At 35.8% G+C, this 19,809-nt stretch overlaps 1 protein-coding gene across 2 annotated transcripts; it reads left to right on the top strand.

Moving 5' to 3' along the window:
• The first annotated feature begins 6,762 nt into the window (after positions 1 to 6,762).
• LOC111189397 (GTPase IMAP family member 5-like) lies at positions 6,763 to 15,315 on the top strand. 2 transcript variants are annotated; one of them, XM_022663100.2, is made up of 2 exons: positions 6,763 to 7,037; positions 14,119 to 15,315. In XM_022663100.2, the coding sequence occupies exons 1-2, from the start codon at positions 6,911 to 6,913 to the stop codon at positions 14,763 to 14,765; spliced, it is 774 nt and encodes a 257-aa protein (XP_022518821.2). In that variant the 5' UTR covers positions 6,763 to 6,910; the 3' UTR covers positions 14,766 to 15,315. The 2 variants fall into 2 exon arrangements, with proteins under 2 accessions (XP_022518821.2, XP_022518822.2); XM_022663101.2 differs by lacking the exon at positions 14,119 to 15,315 and adding an exon at positions 12,152 to 13,040 and having other exon boundaries at positions 6,770 to 7,037.
• The last annotated feature ends 4,494 nt before the right edge of the window (positions 15,316 to 19,809 follow it).

Genomic DNA, 19,809 nt, shown 5'->3' with positions numbered 1-19,809 from the left:
GTGGGGTGAGAGAGTGTGGTAACTGCATCCGACCAACCAGGTTTTTGCTGGGGCCCATGTTGATTCCCGTTCTGTGGGCATGGGTTCATCGCAGGGTCTGGGTATAGGGTGATTGTTCCGTTTGGACATTTTCCGATCGTCTCGGAAAACGAAGTCAATAAAAACAGTCTTTGGTTAAGTTCACATTACAATCCACGTTAAATTGCTCAAGTCAGATTTTTTTGCTCAGATCGGATTTGGCGGTTCACATTTACAAATGAAAAAAATGATACAGTGATCTGTATCTGTGTTTAATGTGAACGAATCTGTCTCTGAAATTTCTCACATAAATGTCTCCTTCACCAACAACAAACCCATATTATATTATACTCATATTATAGAGAGGAGAGACTCGTAGCTTTATAAAGGGAAATGGATGAGTTAGCAGCACATATGTGGAGCATCTTTTGCTGGAGTGGAGAGTAAACAGCTGCTCTGAAGTTCATGCTCAGCTCCAGGAGGAGAAAAAAGGACAGGCGGTTTGCTTTTGCTGTTTTTGTTTTGCAGCTATAGCTGCACAGCTGCACCAAGAGATACAGTGTGGGTACGAGAGGGGAGCATGTAGCGCTAGCGCTAATGCTAATACATAAAAGCAAAAAGAAGCATTAATTCAGATTTGACTGTTTATATTCATGCTGCATGTCCGTGGATCAGATATGTATCTGATTTAGGATCACATATGAAAGTGACTCAAATCTGATTTTTAAAAATCTGAGCCATGTTGAGCTAAAAAATCAGATTTGAGTTCAAATCAGTTTCCTTCTCCTTGGTTTTGCTCCTCTTGATGGTGTGGCGACGCCTGATCCAGCTCTCTTCACTGGTGCCACCCTGCATCTTCCTGCCAGGCTCACCAATACACTTATATATGTTTTTTATTATCTTTCTACCCATTCATCACAAACCCTTCCCTCTTCTACAAGCCCTGCTGATTCCACAGGTACAATTCATGATACAATATATATTATAATTCCTGAAATTTAAATATTTTTAGTTCAAACACACATATTACACTGTCTCAACACATGGACGACATGTAATACATTCTTTTTAGTATAGTAACTGTTGAGACAGTGAGACTTGATCTGTTTACAAAATAAATCTTTGAGATTATGTTAATATTTGAATGTGTGTTTTGACTAAAATTATTTATAATAATATTGTATTAATTAAGTAATTATAATTAGGTAATATTGTATTCAGAAATGAAGTAAAGTTTACTAAAAGAAATGATTGACTGAAGTTTAGTTAATTTATGCACTCTGTGTAACATTTAAGTCTTGAAACCGAGTTGAATTTGAAATTAAATTTACTTAAAAAAGCAAATGCAGAAAGTTGCGAAACTTTTTTAAAGTCAATTTTACTCATCATTTTTTTCAGTGCAGTCATTACCGGCAAAGGATCCTCAACAAAGTATTAAAAATAAATATTTTATTTGTGGTAAAGTTCACATGTCCAATTACTTTTGACAGCTTACTAAGGGCAGCTTGTAGGTGTGATATTGTGGTTTCTAGAGAAGAGAAGATGTCCTGAGAGATAAAGACCTGATATGGCACCTATATACCATCTTATTTACATATTAACAGCTTTTGTACCCACATGTAGACTAACACTACCTCCTGGATATTAGATCTGAGTAAGAAGGTATAGATCCATAACCACAGATATGATGGCTCAGTTAACCTGGATAGATATAGTTTTGTTGAGAAATTAAATTTGAGGGTTTTTACAGGTATCTTGTGTCTGGTTTCTCCTCATACTTGCTTGTGTTTAAGTGAGAAGATAGACTAGCCATGATTGTTTAGTGTTTCTGCTGACGTCCTCAGCAGCCTGATATATGAAATATGTGTCAGTGGTGAAAAAACTGACCTGGAAGAGGCCTACAGTTAGATACAGCCACATCTGCCCAGATAAACAAGGGTAAAAGTATTTAATACCTCAGTTAAAGGAGAACTCCGGTGTGAAATGGACTTTGGGTGTATTTATTAAAACATGATAAAAAGTTCTAATCTGTGTTGAATATCTCTCCTCCGCTCTCCTGCAGCTTTCTGACATCCAGTATTTTCTGCTCTTTACCCAAACAGGCTTTAGAATGAGTGATATGGGGCATATTTTACCCTGCAGATAAATCACTTTTTACACCGTTATTCAGCACAAAGTAGCTCCACACTTCATTGGTAGAATCAGGAGATTTAAAACCAGACATTTAGAGCTTTAAAACTGAGCAAGAAGTTTATTTAAAAAACACTGTTTAAATCCCATAGTGTAGGTAAATCTCCGGGCGCCGCCATATTTAATTTAATCTCAATAAGTCAACCGTGGAGCAGAAGGAATAGGGAAGATAGTTGAGTGGATTGGAAAATTAATTATTTGAAAATGCATGAATTCCAGCTGTTTGTCTCGTCCTGTTTCCGAGTCTCTCTCTTTTGTTAAGTATAAAACTAAAACTAAAACTCCACATGTGTTCATTCATAGTTTAGATGCTTCAGTGAGAATCTACAATGTAAATAGTCACGAAAATAAAGAAAACACACTGAAAATAAGAGAGTTGGCCTGTACTGCAGATCTACGTTTATTAAAGCTGTTTTTAATTTTATTCAAGAGCCATTCCACCGAAACGATTCCATTTCTGGACCCAGGAAATTACGTGCATAAATGTGCACGCAGATTAACTTTAAAATACATTTTATTACTAAGCATAGTGACTCCAAATTACATCTAAGCTTTAAAAATATTTTTTTCATAATAAATCCATAATATTCAAGTTAAAATATACATTTTAGTTGAGTTTCACTCAGTCCTGTTACCGTAACCCATTACCCCATCTGAAACCCCTGGATCATTTTACAACAGGAAGTCACATCTACAACAGGAAATGACATCAGCTGGTTCTTCTGAAGATCCTGGTAAGAGCAGATTTAAGGTCCTCATTAGTTTTTCTGTATATTTGATCTTATTTGTAACGATGACTGAAGAGCTCAGTCTCAACACTCAGTCCTGTTACCTAAATTAAATCTTACATCTTATTTCTTTATTTTTTTAATACAAATTTGGGGGAAAATCACTAGAATGAGCTCAGTATCCTCATGCTGTTAGCATAGCCGCCATTTAGCTCTTTTTCATATTTTTCTGTTCTGTTCCAGTAACAGGAGTGAGTGCCAGTAACAGGAGGGATTATTTTGTAATAAATATCAATTATTTGAACTTGCAGTTAACTATTTCTTTAAAATAAAGGAGAATTAGAGGACTTGCTTTTAAATATGTTTTTTAAATGAGTCACATGAGTTTTGTAATCATCTTCAGATGAAAAATGAAGTAAAGCTGCCTGAGTTTCAGCAGTACATGTTTTGAATCGTTAAATACAGATGTTGTTAGATTCAGTCTTAAAACAAAGATTACAAAAATGTTTTATTTTACAACCAACAAAAAATCTAAAGCACTTTATTCAATCGCCAGACAAGAAAATGGGTACTTTTGGGGGCAGAAATCAGACAGTACATGCGCCTACACTGAAAAAAATGATGCGTAAAATTTACTTTAAAAAAGTTTTGCAAGTAAATTTAATTTCAGATTAATTTAAGTAACTTCAACTCAGTTTCAAGACTTAAATGTTAAATAGAGTAAATAATTTAACTGAATTTCAGTCAATCCTTTCTTTTAGTAAACTTTACTTCATTTCTGCATACAATATTACCTAATTACAATTACTTCATTAATACACAATAATACTGAAATAATTCATGATACATAATATATTATAAATCCTGAAATGTTAATATTTTTAGTTAAAACACACATATTACACTGTCTCAACACATGGATCGCATGTAATACATTCTTTATACTAGTTTACTAAAATAATGTATTACATGCTGTCACGTCTGGTGTTGTAGGCGCTCCCTGTCCTTCCACACTTAGCTCCAACGGAGGTTCTCAGTCAAACAACTACAACACCCAGAATGCACCTCACACTGACATCACACACACTGCCGATCACGTGACACCTCACCTGCCCCGGCCAGGAAGTCCTGAATACTGATTACCTGTAGTATTTAAGGACTGCTCACACTCACACACATCGCCGAGTATTGCCTGGTTTCGTCCACGTTACAAAGCGTTATTCTCTGTTACAGTTTTCTCGTGTATGACCTTGCTTTTGTTTTCTCGACTCTGATTTTTGACTTGCCTGCTCTGTGGATTTAGTGTATTACCTGAACAGTTATCGGTTACGTTTTTGGATCTCCTCTGATACTGCCTGCTTGGTGTATGAACTCTGGACTGTGTATTGTTTCTGATTTTGGATCTTCTCTGATACTGCCTGCCTCGTGTATGACCATTGGACTGCCTCACTATCCGGTAATGGTCTCTCCCTCCTGGTTTCTGCTTAACAGTGTTCACTACCTACTGCTACTGTTTTGTTTTGCATCCTGTGGGTTTTTAATAAAATCCTAAACTGGTTCAGCGAGTGTCTGTATTCTGTACCCCATCATGACACATGCCATCTATGTGTTGAGACAGTGAGACTCGGTCTGTTTCTAAAATGAATCTTTGAGATTATGTAAATATTTGAATGTGTGTTTTTAACTTTAAATTATATGAATTAGTATTGTATAAATTAATTAATTGTAATTAGATAATATTGTATGCAGAAATGAAGTAAAGTTTACTAAAAGAAAGGATTGACTGAAGTTCAGTTCACTTATTTACTCTGTGTAAAATTTAAGTCTTGACACCGATTTGAAGTTACTGAAATTAATCTGAAATTAAATTTACTTAAAAAAAGCAAATGCAGAAAGTTGGGAAGCTTTTTAAAGTAAATTTTACTCATCATTTTTCAGTGTACAGCTCAGAACTGTAGTTAAACAGCTCAGTTTAAACTCTTTAACCTTAATTCGGGCTCGGGCTCGTAATGAGAGTTTACGGGTCGGACCGGGTCGGGCTCGGGTAGAGTCAGGCTGGAGATTCTGGGCCTGATGTGAACTCTAGTCCACGTGCACTTCGTCTAAACACACCTAAAGTGAGCGTTACTAACAGCTTTTAGGTGTGATGTTGTGGTTTCTCAAGTGCATCGTTTGAGGTGTATCTTTAGAAGCAGCTGTAGGCGTGATATCACACTTTCTCTCATTTACATATTTCCCAAAGCAGCTTTTTTATGCACAACAGCTGTGACTGAACAGTTTTTGCTGGATTTCATTTTGCTGGGTTTTTCATTCATTGTTTTTATCACTTTTACAGCAGTTGGTGGAGAGTTTTATCCAGGGCTTTAGAGATAAATGGAGATCAGCAGCACAGACTGATCACTGTTTAATACTTACATTAAACTAAAAGCATTAAACACTAAATATAATCACAAGCATCACTGATAGCTGAACTATTTCTCATATTTATTACATTTTACAACAGTAGTAGTAAAGTCCTGGAGATTTGTCGTACTGAAGAACCTCATTTAAGTGTGACTTATTTTACAGTTGGAACATTCAACTTCATTTGTGTGTGAGTTCTACTTACTAGAAGAGCTCATTTTTAATGCTCTCCATTTACTGAAAAGCCTAGTTTTAATACTCTACTCACTGAAAAAGTTCAGTTTTACTGCTCTATTTACTAAAAAAATCTCAGTTTGAGTGCTCTTCTTACAGAAAAAGCTCAGATTTAATGCTCTACTTAATAAAAACTGTACTTATTTAAAAAATGTAATGCTCTACACCAAAAATCTTTTTTAATGTTCTTCCTACTAAAAAGGTCAGTTTTAATGTTGTACTTAATAAAAACCCAGTTTTAAATGTCGAATTACTAAAAAAAAGCTTAGTTTTAATGCTTTAAAACTCATTAAATGTGTTCTGTTTTAATGCTCTACTTCTTAAAAATAGTTTTAATGATCTTTTTACTTAGGGGTCTCAGTTGTAATGCTTTACTCAGTACAATGCTTAGTTTTTACTCTGTAATTACTAAAGAAGCCCAGTTTGAATGCTTAATTTACTATGAAAGCTCAGATTGAATGTTTTAACATTGTACTCATTAAAACAAGCTTTAACGCTCTACACACAGAAAAATCTGGTTTAATGTTCTACCTAATGAAAAAGTTCAGTTTTAATGTTCTACTTACTAAAACAAGTTTTAAATCTCTAGTTCCTAATAAAGACTTTTAATTTTAATACTCTATTTATTGAAAAGGTTTTAATGCTCTACTCATTTTAGAAAGTTCTGTTTTAATGCTCTACTCATTTTAAAAAGTTCTGTTTTAATGCTCTACTTACTAAAAAACGTTCATGGCTTTAATGTTATACTTACTACAATGCTGTTTTAACTTACTAAAATACTGTGGGGTTTAAATCAGGCTCAGGCTCATAATTGCAGTTTATAATGCGGGTCGGGTCGAGCTCGGGTCGAGTCAGGCTGGATTTGTTGGGTCTGATCTAAACTGTAATATAAAAGCATCCACAGTAAATTAGTTTCTGCTTATAGATGCTTTTATGTTCCTGCATACGGAGTTTATTTAAGTAATTCGTTTTTTTATACTAAATGAAGGAATGTTGCACACAGACAAAACACGCCTGAATCTCCTCATTAATTCAACCAAAGATTCACGATTCAAAGAGTTTATTGTCATGTGCACAGTTAGAAACAAGTTTCCTCACACAAAATTCTTTCTTTGCTCCTCGCCAAGTATACTGCATAAAGATAAAAGTATAAAACATACAATAAACAAATAAATAAACAACCTAAATATAAATATTTGATTGGTGTTGAAAAAATATATTCACATATACATATGAGCTGTACAAACCACAGATGATTACATAGAAAAAAGAGGAGGAGCCAGGACAGAGATGGGGAGGAGTCAGGGCTGAAAGGGGGAGGGGCCAGACAGCACAGAATGGATATAAAAGACTGTGGAGCTGCTGCATCCAGATCATCTGCAGACGGCGGTTCTGTGAGATTCCTGAATACAGCAGCAGCTCCTGAGGAAGATTTCATCTCAACTCTGAAAATGAGCAAAGAAGGTAAGAACAGACATAATTCTCAATTAAATATCTCATCATTTATCATTTATTCTCATTACTGCATTTGAATGGAGATATCTTATTGTAAGTAAATCAAGCTCTGGGTCTGCTTATGTTATAATGTGATTTTTTTCTGTTTGAATATGGACTAAATTTTGTGCCAAAAGTTTTATACAAAAAAATAAAATCTGCAGTCAAAATGTTGAAAATCAAAAGCAAAAATTGTATGTTGCAAATTCAAAATTGTCTTTTGCAGTTATTTGAAAATTATTTCCGTGTGGATTTTGCGAGTCTTTACTTTTATTTTTGTGTTTTTGTGAATTTTCTGTGGATTTTAAAAATATGTTTCTGTTAAAGACTTTTACTTCTGGAATCTCTGGTTGCTTCTGCTTCAGTGTTTTGCTTCTAAGTTTTGGCACTCTGTTAACGGGTGGGCGGTGCTGAGAAGAAGGTGATTCCCTTAAATTTCCATTGGTCAGCTGGTTTTGGACTTTTACAATTAAATTAAATTAAACGTTATGTTTAATGTCATATTTATTCTTTAAGCAAGTGTTTTACTCCATTAAAAAGCTCACGTTAGCGCGGTGTGCTAAATATTCACACGCAAAGTAGATAACTAGTTACTCACTAGCTCACTGACTGGGTAACTCACTAGCTCACTGACTAGGTAACTCACTAGCTCACTGACTGGGTAACTCACTAGCTCACTGACTAGGTAACTCACTAGTTCACTGACTGGGTAACCCACTAGCTCACTGACTGGGTAACTCACTAGCTCACTGACTAGGTAACTCACTAGCTCACTGAATAGGTAACTCACTAGCTCACTGACTAGGTAACTCACTAGCTCACTGACTGGGTAACTCACTAGCTCACTGACTGGGTAACTAGCTAACTCACTAGCACATTGACTAGGTAACTCACTAACACACTTACTACGTAACACACTAGCTCACTGACTAGGTAACTCACTAGTACACTGACTAGCTAACTCACTAGGTAACTCACTAGCACATTGACTAGGTAACTCACTAACACACTTACTACGTAACACACTAGCTCACTGACTAGGTAACTCACTAGTACACTGACTAGCTAACTCACTAGCTAACTCACTAGCACATTGACTAGGTAACTCACTAACACACTTACTACGTAACACACTAGCTCACTGACTAGGTAACTCACTAGTACACTGACTAGCTAACTCACTAGGTAACTCACTAGCTCACTGACTAGGTAGCTCACTAACTCACTGACTAGGTAGCTCACTAGCTCACTAACTAGCTAACTCACTAGCTCACTGACTAGGTAACTCACTAGCTCACTGACTAGGTAGCTCACTAGCTCACTGACTACGTAACTCACTAGCTCACTAACTAGCTAACTCACTAGCTCACTGACTAGCTAACTCACTAGCTCACTGACTAGCTATCTCACTAGCTCACTGACTAGCTAACTCACTAGCTCACTAACTAGCTAACTCACTAGCTCACTGACTAGCTAACTCACTAGCTCACTAACTAGCTAACTCACTAGCTCACTGACTAGGTAACTCACTAGCTCACTGACCAGCTAACTCACTAGCTCACTAACTAGCTAACTCACTAACTATCTAACTCACTAACTAGCTTACTCACTAGCTCACTGACTAGGTAACTAGCGAACTCACTAGCTAACTCACTAGCTCACTAACTGGGTAACTCACTACCTCAATGACTAGGTAACTCACTAGCTCACTGACTAGCTCACTGACTAGGTAACTCACTAACTAGCTAACTCACTAGCTCACTAACTAGCTAACTCACTAACAAGCTAACTCACTAGCTCACTGACTAGGTAACTCACTAGCTCACTAACTAGCTAACTCACTAGCTCACTAACTAGCTAACTCACTAACAAGCTAACTCACTAGCTCACTGACTAGGTAGCTCTCTAGCTAACTCACTAGCTCACTAACTAGCTAACTCACTAACAAGCTAACTCACTAGCTCACTGACTAGGTAACTCACTAGCTCACTAACTAGCTAAATCACTAACTAGCTAACTCACTAACTAGCTAACTCACTAACAAGCTAACTCACTTGCTCACTGACTAGGTAACTCACTAGCTCACTGACTAGGTAACTCACTAGCTCACTGACTAGGTAACTCACTAACTAGCTAACTCACTAGCTCACTAACTAGCTAACTCACTAGCTCACTAACTAGCTAACTCACTAACAAGCTAACTCACTAGCTCACTGACTAGGTAACTCACTAGCTCACTAACTAGCTAAATCACTAACTAGCTAACTCACTAACAAGCTAACTCACTAGCTCATTAACTAGCTAACTCACTAACTAGCTAACTCACTAGCTCACTGACTAGGTAACTCACTAGCTCACTAACTAGCTAACTAGCTAACTCACGAACTAGCTAACTCACTAACTCACTGACTAGGTAACTCTCTAGCTCACTAACTAGCTAACTCACTAACTAGCTAACTCACTAGCTCACTAACTAGCTAACTCACTAACAAGCTAACTCACTAGCTCACTAACTAGCTAACTCACTAACAAGCTAACTCACTAGCTCACTGACTAGGTAACTCTCTAACTCACTAACTAGCTAACTCACTAACTCACTGACTAGGTAACTCTCTAGCTAACTCACCAACTAGCTAACTCACTAGCTCAATAACTAGCTAACTCACTAACAAGCTAACTCACTAGCTCACTGACTAGGTAACTCACTAGCTCACTAACTAGCTAACTCACTAACTAGCTAACTCACTAGCTCACTGACTAGGTAACTCACTAGCTCACTGACTAGCTAACTCACTAGCTCACTAACTAGCTAACTCACTAACTAGCTAACTCACTAGTTCACTGACTAGGTAACTCACTAGCTAACTTACTAACTAGCTAACTCACTAACAAGCTAACTCACTAGCTCACTCACTATCTAACTCACTAAGTAGCTAACTCACTATCTCACTGACTAGGTAACTCACTAACTAGCTAACTCACTAGCTCACTAACTAGCTAACTCACTAACAAGCTAACTCACTAGTTCACTGACTAGGTAACTCACTAGCTCACTAACTATCTAACTCACTAACTAGCTAACTCACTAACTAGCTAACTCACTAGCTCACTAACTATTTAACTCACTAACTCACTACCTCACTAACTATCTAACTCACTAACTAGCTAACTCACTAACTGGCTAACTCACTAGCTCTCTAACTAGCTAACTCACTAACTAGCTAACTCACTAGCTCACTGACTAGGTAACTATCATACTTTGCGTGTGAATATGTAGCACACTTCGCTAACGTGAGCTTTTTATTAAAGTGAAACACTTGCTTAGAGAAAAACAGAACAATAAATATAAAGTTTATATGAAATGTAATTGTAAAAGTATCTGCTGCTGCTGTTTTGCTGGAAGCTGTTCACTCTTGTGTTTGGAACATATCCCTGTCTAAACCAATCAGAGCGGAGCCCCACTTTGATATAATTATATTTCAACATCACTCAAAATCCGACCAAGGCTGTTTTCAACATAAATAATTAATAAAACAGAGATTAATTTAGCTTGGATATACAGTTAGCATGGCCAGTTAGCCGCTAGCCATCTCCATTAACTGTTAGCCTAGCTAGCACTGAACCAACAGCTGCATTCCAGTGTTGTAAAGGTATTAAACTACAGACTGGAGTGAAGTAGAGTCAAAATACACATATCCTATAAAACAAACACTAACCAGCACAAACACACCCATCTCTTATTAAAAACAGAGATTAATTTAGTTCAGAAATACAGTTAGCATCACCAGTTAGCCATCTCCATTAAGATCTGCAGTCTGTTAGCCTAGCTAGCATTGAGCCATCAGCTGTCCGGTGTTCCGGTGTTGTGAAGATAATCGGTAACTAACTAAAATGAACTAAATCCATAATCCACATCTAATATCAAACCACAGATCCTCCCCACTCTAACCAGCACTAATAAATCAATCTGTTATTCATAAACACAAAACATGGATTAATTCAGCTCAGAACACAGTTAGCCGGTTAGCAATTAGCCATTGCAGCTAATCCACTAAAGTAACCAAGTATATTTAAAAATACATATTTGCTTTATATTTTTTCTCTTTTAAATTTGCAACATACAGTTTTTCCTTTTCATTTTTAAAATTTTGATTGCAGACTTTTTTTTTTACATAAAATTTTTGGAGGAAAGGGGGGATCACAGTTGATGTCAGAAACTCATAAATGGTTACAGTATTTTACTTATTGAGGTTATTTCAGCCAATCAACTGTTACTGTATATAACAACGACCTGAGAAGGAACTGGCATCTTATCTCATAGCAAGCCCAGGACTCGTAGCTTCTCCTTCTTCTCCTTAGGAACAATAGGAAGAATATCAAATAAAAAAGAATAAAATACCTGCTAGTACAAAGGATAAAAATGGTTTTCATCATTTAATACATTGTAAACCTTACAGCGATTTAGTGATTAACGGCTAAAATATTCAACCTTTTTTTATAAATGAAGAAAAATAAAAAATGACTAGTGATCAATGTCTGTGCAAGATTTAAAAACATATACAGCTCTGGAAAAATGAAGAGATCACTTCAGTTTCTGTATCAGTCTCTCTGATTTTGCTATTTATAGGTTTATGCTTGAATAAAATGAACATTGTTTTCAGAAAATGAGAAATGGCTGAAATAGCAAAAAAGATGCAGATGAGTTTTCTGACCTCAAATAATGCAAATATAACAAGTTCATATTCATAAAGAGAGTTCAGAAATTGTGGAATAACCCTGTTTTTTAATCACAGTTTTTTATGCATCTTGGCATCATGTTCTCCTCCACCAGTCTTACACACTGCTTTTGGATAACTTTATGCTGCTTTACTCCTGGTGCAAAATTTCAAGCAGTTCAGTTTGGTGGTTTGATGGTTTGTGATCATCCATCTTCCTCTTGATTAAATTCCAGAGGTTTTTAATTTGGTAAAATGAAAGAAACTCATCATTTTTTAAGTGGCCTCTTATTATTTTCCAGAGCTGTATATATCACAGGTTTGTCAGGCAGTATCTCAGAGTGTAATGGTGTACTTGTACTTTAACAGTGAAGCATGTGGATGTGAGGATTGTGCTGGTTGGAAAGACTGGAGTAGGGAAGAGCGCTACAGGAAACAAAATCCTGGGAAAGGAAGTCTTTGAGTCTCAATTATCTCTTGTCTCTGTGACAAAAGTCTGCGAGGGAGCCGAAGCGACGGTGGACGGTAGACGCGTGGCCGTCATCGACACTCCGGGCATATTTGACAACACATTTACTTACAAACAAATTAAGGAAAAGTGCCCGTCTGCTTCTGCTTCAGTGCCTGAAGTGATTCTGGTGATTTTTCAGCTCGGCAGATTCACCGATAAAGAGAAAGGAATTGTGCAGAAAATTACCGAAATCTTTGGAGAAGCTGCATTAAAACACACCATGGTGCTCTTCACCCACGGTGGCCGGCTTAAAGAAGGTCAAAACATCGATGAAATTATTGGTGAAAATCCTGATCTGGCGAAAGTGGTTAAGTCCTTTAGTGGACGCTACCACACCTTCAGAAACGTAGATATAGTTCCCGCCCAGGTTCCAGATCTGTTTAAGAAAATAAATGAAGTGATTGCTCTGCGTTAGGCTGAGAGAGCGATCTGAGAGGAACAGGTTCAGGAAACTCAGGAATCACAACCTGAAACCAGCCATAGCTTTGCATATTTTCAACTCATTAGTTAGAGCTTTAGCCATGAGCGCTAATCACAATTCAGCCATTTCTGAGTACTCAATGTTTAAGTTCTAAAATTGTCAAATGTCACATTTTTTAAAAGATTTGTTCAATTCCAGACCCATGAAGGTTTTTTTTTTATATAGCTGCACCCTCTTAAGGCTAATGCTAACCTGAAAAACAGAAGACCAAGTTGGACTGAATAAACGGGGAGAATTAATTACTCTGATATTACAGCTACTGATGCGTGAACGTACAGCTCTGGAAAAGAAAAACAAGAGATCTTAAAAACAAACTAAAAAAAAATAGTTAAAACAGTTAAATTGTTAAATACTGTTTTAAAACTGCCGATATGCTAAAAATACCAATAAAAGGGCTCTGGATCGGTAACTGGATCAGCCGCGGAAACCCGATATCTGATACATTAAATTACGTCAATATCGGCCCCGATATCGATATTGTATCAGATCTCTACTAAAAATGATGAGTTTCTTTAATTTTACCAAATTGAAAATAATCAAGAATTCTGATTGAAGAATTAAAAACCTCTGGAATATAATCAAGAGGAAGATGGATGATCACAAACCATCAAACCACCAAACTGAACTGCTTGAATTTTTACACCAGGAGTAAAGCAGCATAAAGTTATCCAAAAGCAGTGTGTAAGACTGGTGGAGGAGAACATGATGCCAAGATGCATGAAAACAAACTGTGATTAAAAAACAGGGTTATTCCACCAAATATAGATTTTTTAACTCTTAAAACTTTATAAATATAGCCTAGTTTTCTTTGTATTATTTGAGATGACAATATTTTTATTTTTAATTTGGGAGAAATGTTGTTCATTTTTACTCAAACATAAACCTATAAATAGCAAAATCACAGAAAGTGATTCTCCTCATTTTTTTCAGAGCTGTATGTACAGTAGATTAAGGTCAGGGCATGAGGCTCTGTGATAAAATGTGTATTTCTGTAAAAGAAAAAAACAGTAAATCTGTGAAGCTTTTGTAAAACCCTGGACTGTATGAAAATTGTACAATTTGAACTAAATGATGTTTGTTTTTTCTTTGGAATAATTGGAACAATGACTTTTTCTGACATGACGATATAAATGTGAAACTTAAACGATGCAAAAGTGAAAAGTCTAAATGATGTTTTGAACAAATTATAATCCAATAAATTTTCTTTCCTGTTTTAACGTAATTCTCCTTATGTTCATTATTTACATTCAGATACTTACATTACCTGGTGGTGTGTTTTATTTATAAACTGTTACAAAGAGAAATATCCAGAGCAAATGAGATATTGAGACCAATGCTTTTCAGGAAAGGAGGAACCACTGAAGCTGGTGTTGCTGGGCTACAAGAATATGGGCAAGAGCGCAACTGCTAACACCATCCTGGGCCGTGATGTATTTCCTTCTGGGATTGGAAGGTCCAACACGATGCGGAATGCAGTCGATCACACCGAAGAGGTGGACGGGAGAGAGGTGATGGTGGTGGACACTCCGGCCATGTACGACAGTGGTCTAAACGATACTGTGCTGAAAGAAGAGCTGAAGAACGCCCTGATCTTCTGTGATCCAGGACCCCATGTCTTTCTCTTCGTCGTTGCTCTGGGATCTTTCTCAGAGAAGCATGGTGAGATACTGAAAAAAGTGAATAAGACGTTGTGTTCAGATGTTAGCTCCTTCTCCATGGTGCTCCTCACTCATGGTGACAAGCTGAAGCAACGAGAAATGGTAGGTCATATTATTGAAATGGATCCGGGCTTGAAGGAACTGATTGAGAGTTGTGGGGGGCGTTACAAGGTGTTCAATAATGAAGACAAGGAAAGTAATCAGGTCAAAGAGCTTCTAGCTCAGATTGATGAGGAGATGAAGAAGAGAAGCCCTGAGAATATGTTTTTCACAAGTCCTATCACCAACAACTACCTCATGCAAACCGTAGAGTCGGTTGTGGGCCTGTTCTGAAGAGGTTTTAGAGAGAGGGCGATCACTGTGGGGAATTGTACGGGGAAATTTGAGCACAGTGAATGTAACCAGGTCTATTTGTGTGTACTGGGTAGGTCTCAGGGTAGTGGTTGAGTCTTGGAATGGTTGAGATGACATCGTTAGGTACTTCTTCCCCTACACTCCTTTTACAGTATATATATGCTTCCATTCACTTATATCATTAAGCAATGCGACATCAGTTATCATCGACATGCAGATGATACGCACAGCTTAGATTTTTTTAGGGCCTTTAGAGAACTTTTGCTGTAGTAAAACATGATAAAAAGTTCTTATCTTTGATGAATAGCTCACCTCCGCTCTCCCACAGCGTTCAGAGATCCAGAAAAAAACACTATTTACATCCTATTACACTAATAGTTTCAACTCCGAGCGCCGCCATCACTGTACTGATAATGACATACATAAACATATATATACATAGACTCTGCATAGTCTGCCTCCTGGCACCGGCTGCTAAGCTACTCTATATATATATATATATATATATATATATATATATATATATATATATATATATATACATATAATTGTCTATGACATGATCAATACAAATATAGCGGCGCACATATTAATAAGCTTCTTCTGCACTTTTTAAGTTATTAATGCCTCGTTTTAAAAGTCAGGGCTCTCCTCTCGGATTCTAGTAAGGAGGTGTGGAGCTACTTTGAGCTGGATAACGGTGTAAAAAGTGATTTATCAGGGTAAATTATGCCCCGTATCTCCCAGTCTGAAGGGTGTTTGTTGGAGAAACTGGTAAAATTACTGGATCTCTGAACGCTGTGGGAGAGCGGAGGTGTGCTATTCATCAAAGATAAAAACTTTTTATCATGTTTTACTACAACAAAAGTACATTTTACACCATCGTTCTCCTTTAAGCTTTAGAATATTTTACTAAGTAGTAATTTTTTATGTTTTAATTTATGCTAGCTCAAGTTTTCATTACAGATTATTTAACATTTTTAAGGCAACCTTTTTGCTACACTTTTTTTAAAAGTAAATTCTACTTATCAGCGTATTGAATTGGTTTACAGTGTATCTGTAGCGAGTGCAGAGTGATCATATTATACCTGCTCAGTCTGCGCTACTGCTCTGATTAGCTTTTAGTGATACAGTAGATTTTAAGGTGGTGGTTTTAAATGTTTTTATGGCCTCTCTCTCCTTTATTTTAGTGATAGGATTGTACGGTGTGTTCTGGTCAGGGCTCTCAGGTCTTTCCACTGTAATCTGCTGAGATTTTGAGAGGCTGCTTTTAGCCAGTTCGACCCAAAGCTTTAGAAAGTTCTTCCTGAGGAGCTTCGAGCCGTTTTATCTTTCAGCACTTTTAACCCTTAGAAACCCAATGATGCATTGTTTACACAGCTTAATTATTTAGAAATGCATCAAAGCACAGGGAACACTGGGGTATGCAACAAATCTTATGACCTCAACAAAAAAAAACAACATAATAATAAATAAAAAACTAAAAAAAAAAAGCTTTTTCAGCCAATAATATTTACTTCTAGTGCTTCTAAAATATTTATACAAGGCATGAAATCAAAAAGCATTTGAATAAACCCAGTAGCATCCAGATGGACCCAAATTACATAAACTCTTATGTAAATATGACAGTCAAGAGGCAGGAATATCAAGAGAAAAAAGTAAAAATAAATAAAAATAAAAATAAAAACAGGCGCTGGGTTAACGTTCGTCAAATGAAAACATGATCAATTCCATGTAGATTTACAAATTCTGGAAGCATTTACATTTCAAATGATCATTTTTGAGCAATGTGTTTCTCTCCTAAAATAACTGTTTATAACAAGTGAAATAGGAACTAAAAATATAAATAAAACTGAGTAAAAACACAACAGAAAATAGGCTGGGGTTTAAATAAAATGAGCCTTAAAACATTTTTACTTAAAATAGCATTTTCATAAGAGTATTTTTTTATGTTTACATGTCTCTTATCTTATCCTCTCTAAAAAAAATAATGTGCAATTTTTGCTTCTCTGTTTATATGTGTATATTTTATAATAACTGCAAATTTTTGTTTTCTTAGTTTTCTGATCTATTTATTCTCACTCTAGTCACTTTATTGTTTTTTGTTCTTGTAGTTTTGTTTTCTCAGTTCTGTTTTTTTTTTTTTTTGTTTTAGGTTATCCTACTCCTGTTTTCTTTTCTTTTTAGTTTACTCTGTTTTGTTTATTTAATCTTTATCTGCTCCTACAGTCAGTGTGGAGCTTCTTTCACCTTCATTATTTTCTGTACTGAACCTTTTTGAATAATTTCACACAACAGCAAAGTGTGTCAATAAATTCCTGTTCTAATAATCTACTGTTAATTTAACTTTTATGCTGCTTTGAAATGATAATAATGATAATTCGCGTGTCTGTAAGTGAAGCATGCTGAAGTAAAGTCAGAAATCTTCTGAATATATATTTTTATCTTAGTGATGAAACAAAATAAAATAAATTCCTTAAAGACACTATTGTTTGATTCTTTACGTCACATTCATACAACAGTTCAGTGTGTAAGTTTTGGCATTTTATAAAATTGTGTCACTGAATATCAGAGAAGGCAGACAGGAAGATGTAAGTGCAGGTAAAGAAATATTTATTATAAATAAACAAACAAAGGAACAAAGAAACAAACAAGAATAAACTAGGAACTAAAACAAGACAGAACAAGGAAATAAACAAGAAATAAGAAGAAATAAACAAAAAATAAACAAGAAATAAACAAAAAATAAACAAGAAATAAATAAGGAGTAACAGGGCAATAAACTGTGGAACAGAAAATAAAACGCAGGATAGACAAAACAACAGAGAGTAGTGCAAAGACAAACAACGAAACAGTGAAACACCAGAACTATATATATATATATATATATATATATATATATATATATATACATATATATATATATATATACATATATATATGTATATATATATATATATATATATATACATATATACATATATATGTATATATGTATATATATATATATATATATATATATATATATATATAGTACAGAAAACATACACGAAACTAAGCACACCTGGGCAGGTAAAAAGGGGGCGGAGTTACAAATGAGCAGTGATGGTATAGTTACTTTGAAAAAGTAATCCGATTACTGATTACTGATTACTCCTTTAAAAAGTAACTTAGTTACTTTATGGATTACTTGATTTTAAAAGTAACTAAGTTACTTTACAAGTTACTTTATTAGTTACGTTCAGCAGCTGCAGACAGCACCTCCCGCCGCCTTAACATAAACATTATAACCAGTTTTGCCAATACTCCCTTTATTGGAAAATGCATTTTTAACAGCAACAATTTATCTCTATTAAGTTGAACTATTTCCTAAAAAAATAAGTTTTTTTATAAAAATAAAAAAATTAACTTAACATAAATACTTGTTTTTATAAAAAAATATAAAATAAAGAAAGTCTTTCTTGACCTGACATATTTAACACTGTAAAACTGAACATTGAAATTGTTGTTCTCTGCAGGGCAGCAAGGAGTGGTTTTATAAAACAGAACCGTGTATATGGTCTAGACCAGGGATCACATATTTGCAGACTGCGGTCCGGGTCCGGACCCAGACGTTGTCCAGTGCGGACCCATACCGGACCCAACTACTGAGAAGGATTTAATTCTGACAGTGTTCATTTAAAGCATCAGAACTTTTCTTGTCTTTACGGTGTGTGAGCTCTGAGCCACAGTGAACTTCCAATCACGTGTGGTGTAAAATCTTTAAATGCTCTCCTCTGCCAATCAAATTTGTGGCAGACCGCTGCCCTGGCTAGTGAATTTTGACGCGGCCACAAAAAAAAACGCCTTTATAAAGAGATAGGGAGCCCGAGAACTGGCGAAAAACGAAAACGGGCGGAAACTAAAGACACGCCAAGCGCGAGAGAGAGAGACGGGAGAAAGCGAGACGCGTGTGATTGGGGAAGAGCGGAGGGGGAATGGGTAAGGGAGCGGTGTGTGTGTGTGTGTGTGTGTGTGTGTGTGTGTGTGTGTGTGTGTGTGTGTGGAGGAGATGAGGTGGAGAGAGAGAGAGAGTAACGCACAGTGACTTAAATAAGTAACTTTAATCTGATTACTGGATTGGAAATAGTAACGCGTTAGATTACTCGTTACTGAAAAAAAGGGTCAGATTAGAGGAACGCGTTACTGACATCACTGCAAATGAGACAAGAGGAGAGAACATGTGAATGGAATAGTATCCAGTTATCCCCAGTTGCAAAAACTAACTTCAGAATCCAGGGAAGAGCTCAGAATATTAATACAAATACAGCCTAGCTAACAGTGATATCTGCATTAGCATTAGCCTTAGCATCCCCAACACAGAGTCTGCTCAAAGTCAAACTAAATAAAAAACAACAACTTTAAGAATACATCCTGGATCCTGGATGAGATGGGAAGAGATTCTCCTGAAACAAAGAAAAGCCCGACAGATACGAGTGATTTTACTGCACATCTCACATTAAATCATCATCATTAAAAATACTTGATACATGAATACATGAATATTAGGGAATCTGCAGGAAAAAAAAGACTTAAATTCATTTAACTAAAAACAAGATATTACTTCTTAAAATGTAAATTAATATGTATTAAATCCGTCTCCTGCGGCTCTTAAAAATATTACACACAGTAAATACGATTGTGCTTCTATTTTCACACATTGCATTTTCCAGTGTTCAACTTTTACACGAAAAAAACAACCAATTTTTACATACATATTTTTACAAACATTTATTTAAATATATATTACCTTAAAAAACGGTTTGGTATTTTTTAAATATTGAGGTTAAACCTGATTTACTGACGGATGCATCAATGTGGGAGTTCCAATATTTTATATATATATATATATATATAAATGTATCTACAAATACCGATATACACATTTATAACTTACAGCCCAGTATTACTACACACCCCAGTATTACTTTATAAACTAATATAATATTTACATATTTTACATTTTAGCTTCAACCAGATGTAT

The sequence above is a fragment of the Astyanax mexicanus genome, chromosome 7 (genome assembly GCF_023375975.1).
Source record: "Astyanax mexicanus isolate ESR-SI-001 chromosome 7, AstMex3_surface, whole genome shotgun sequence".
Lineage (NCBI taxonomy): Eukaryota > Metazoa > Chordata > Actinopteri > Characiformes > Acestrorhamphidae > Astyanax > Astyanax mexicanus.
This window is presented reverse-complemented; position numbering and strand designations above follow the sequence as displayed.

Coding starts and splice junctions, on each gene's coding strand:
- LOC111189397 (XM_022663100.2), top strand. CDS start 6,911: ATGGATATAAAAGACTGTGGAGCTGCTGCATCCAGATCATCTGCAGAC. Junction 7,038..14,118: donor TCTGAAAATGAGCAAAGAAG/GTAAGAACAGAC, acceptor AATGCTTTTCAG/GAAAGGAGGAACCACTGAAG.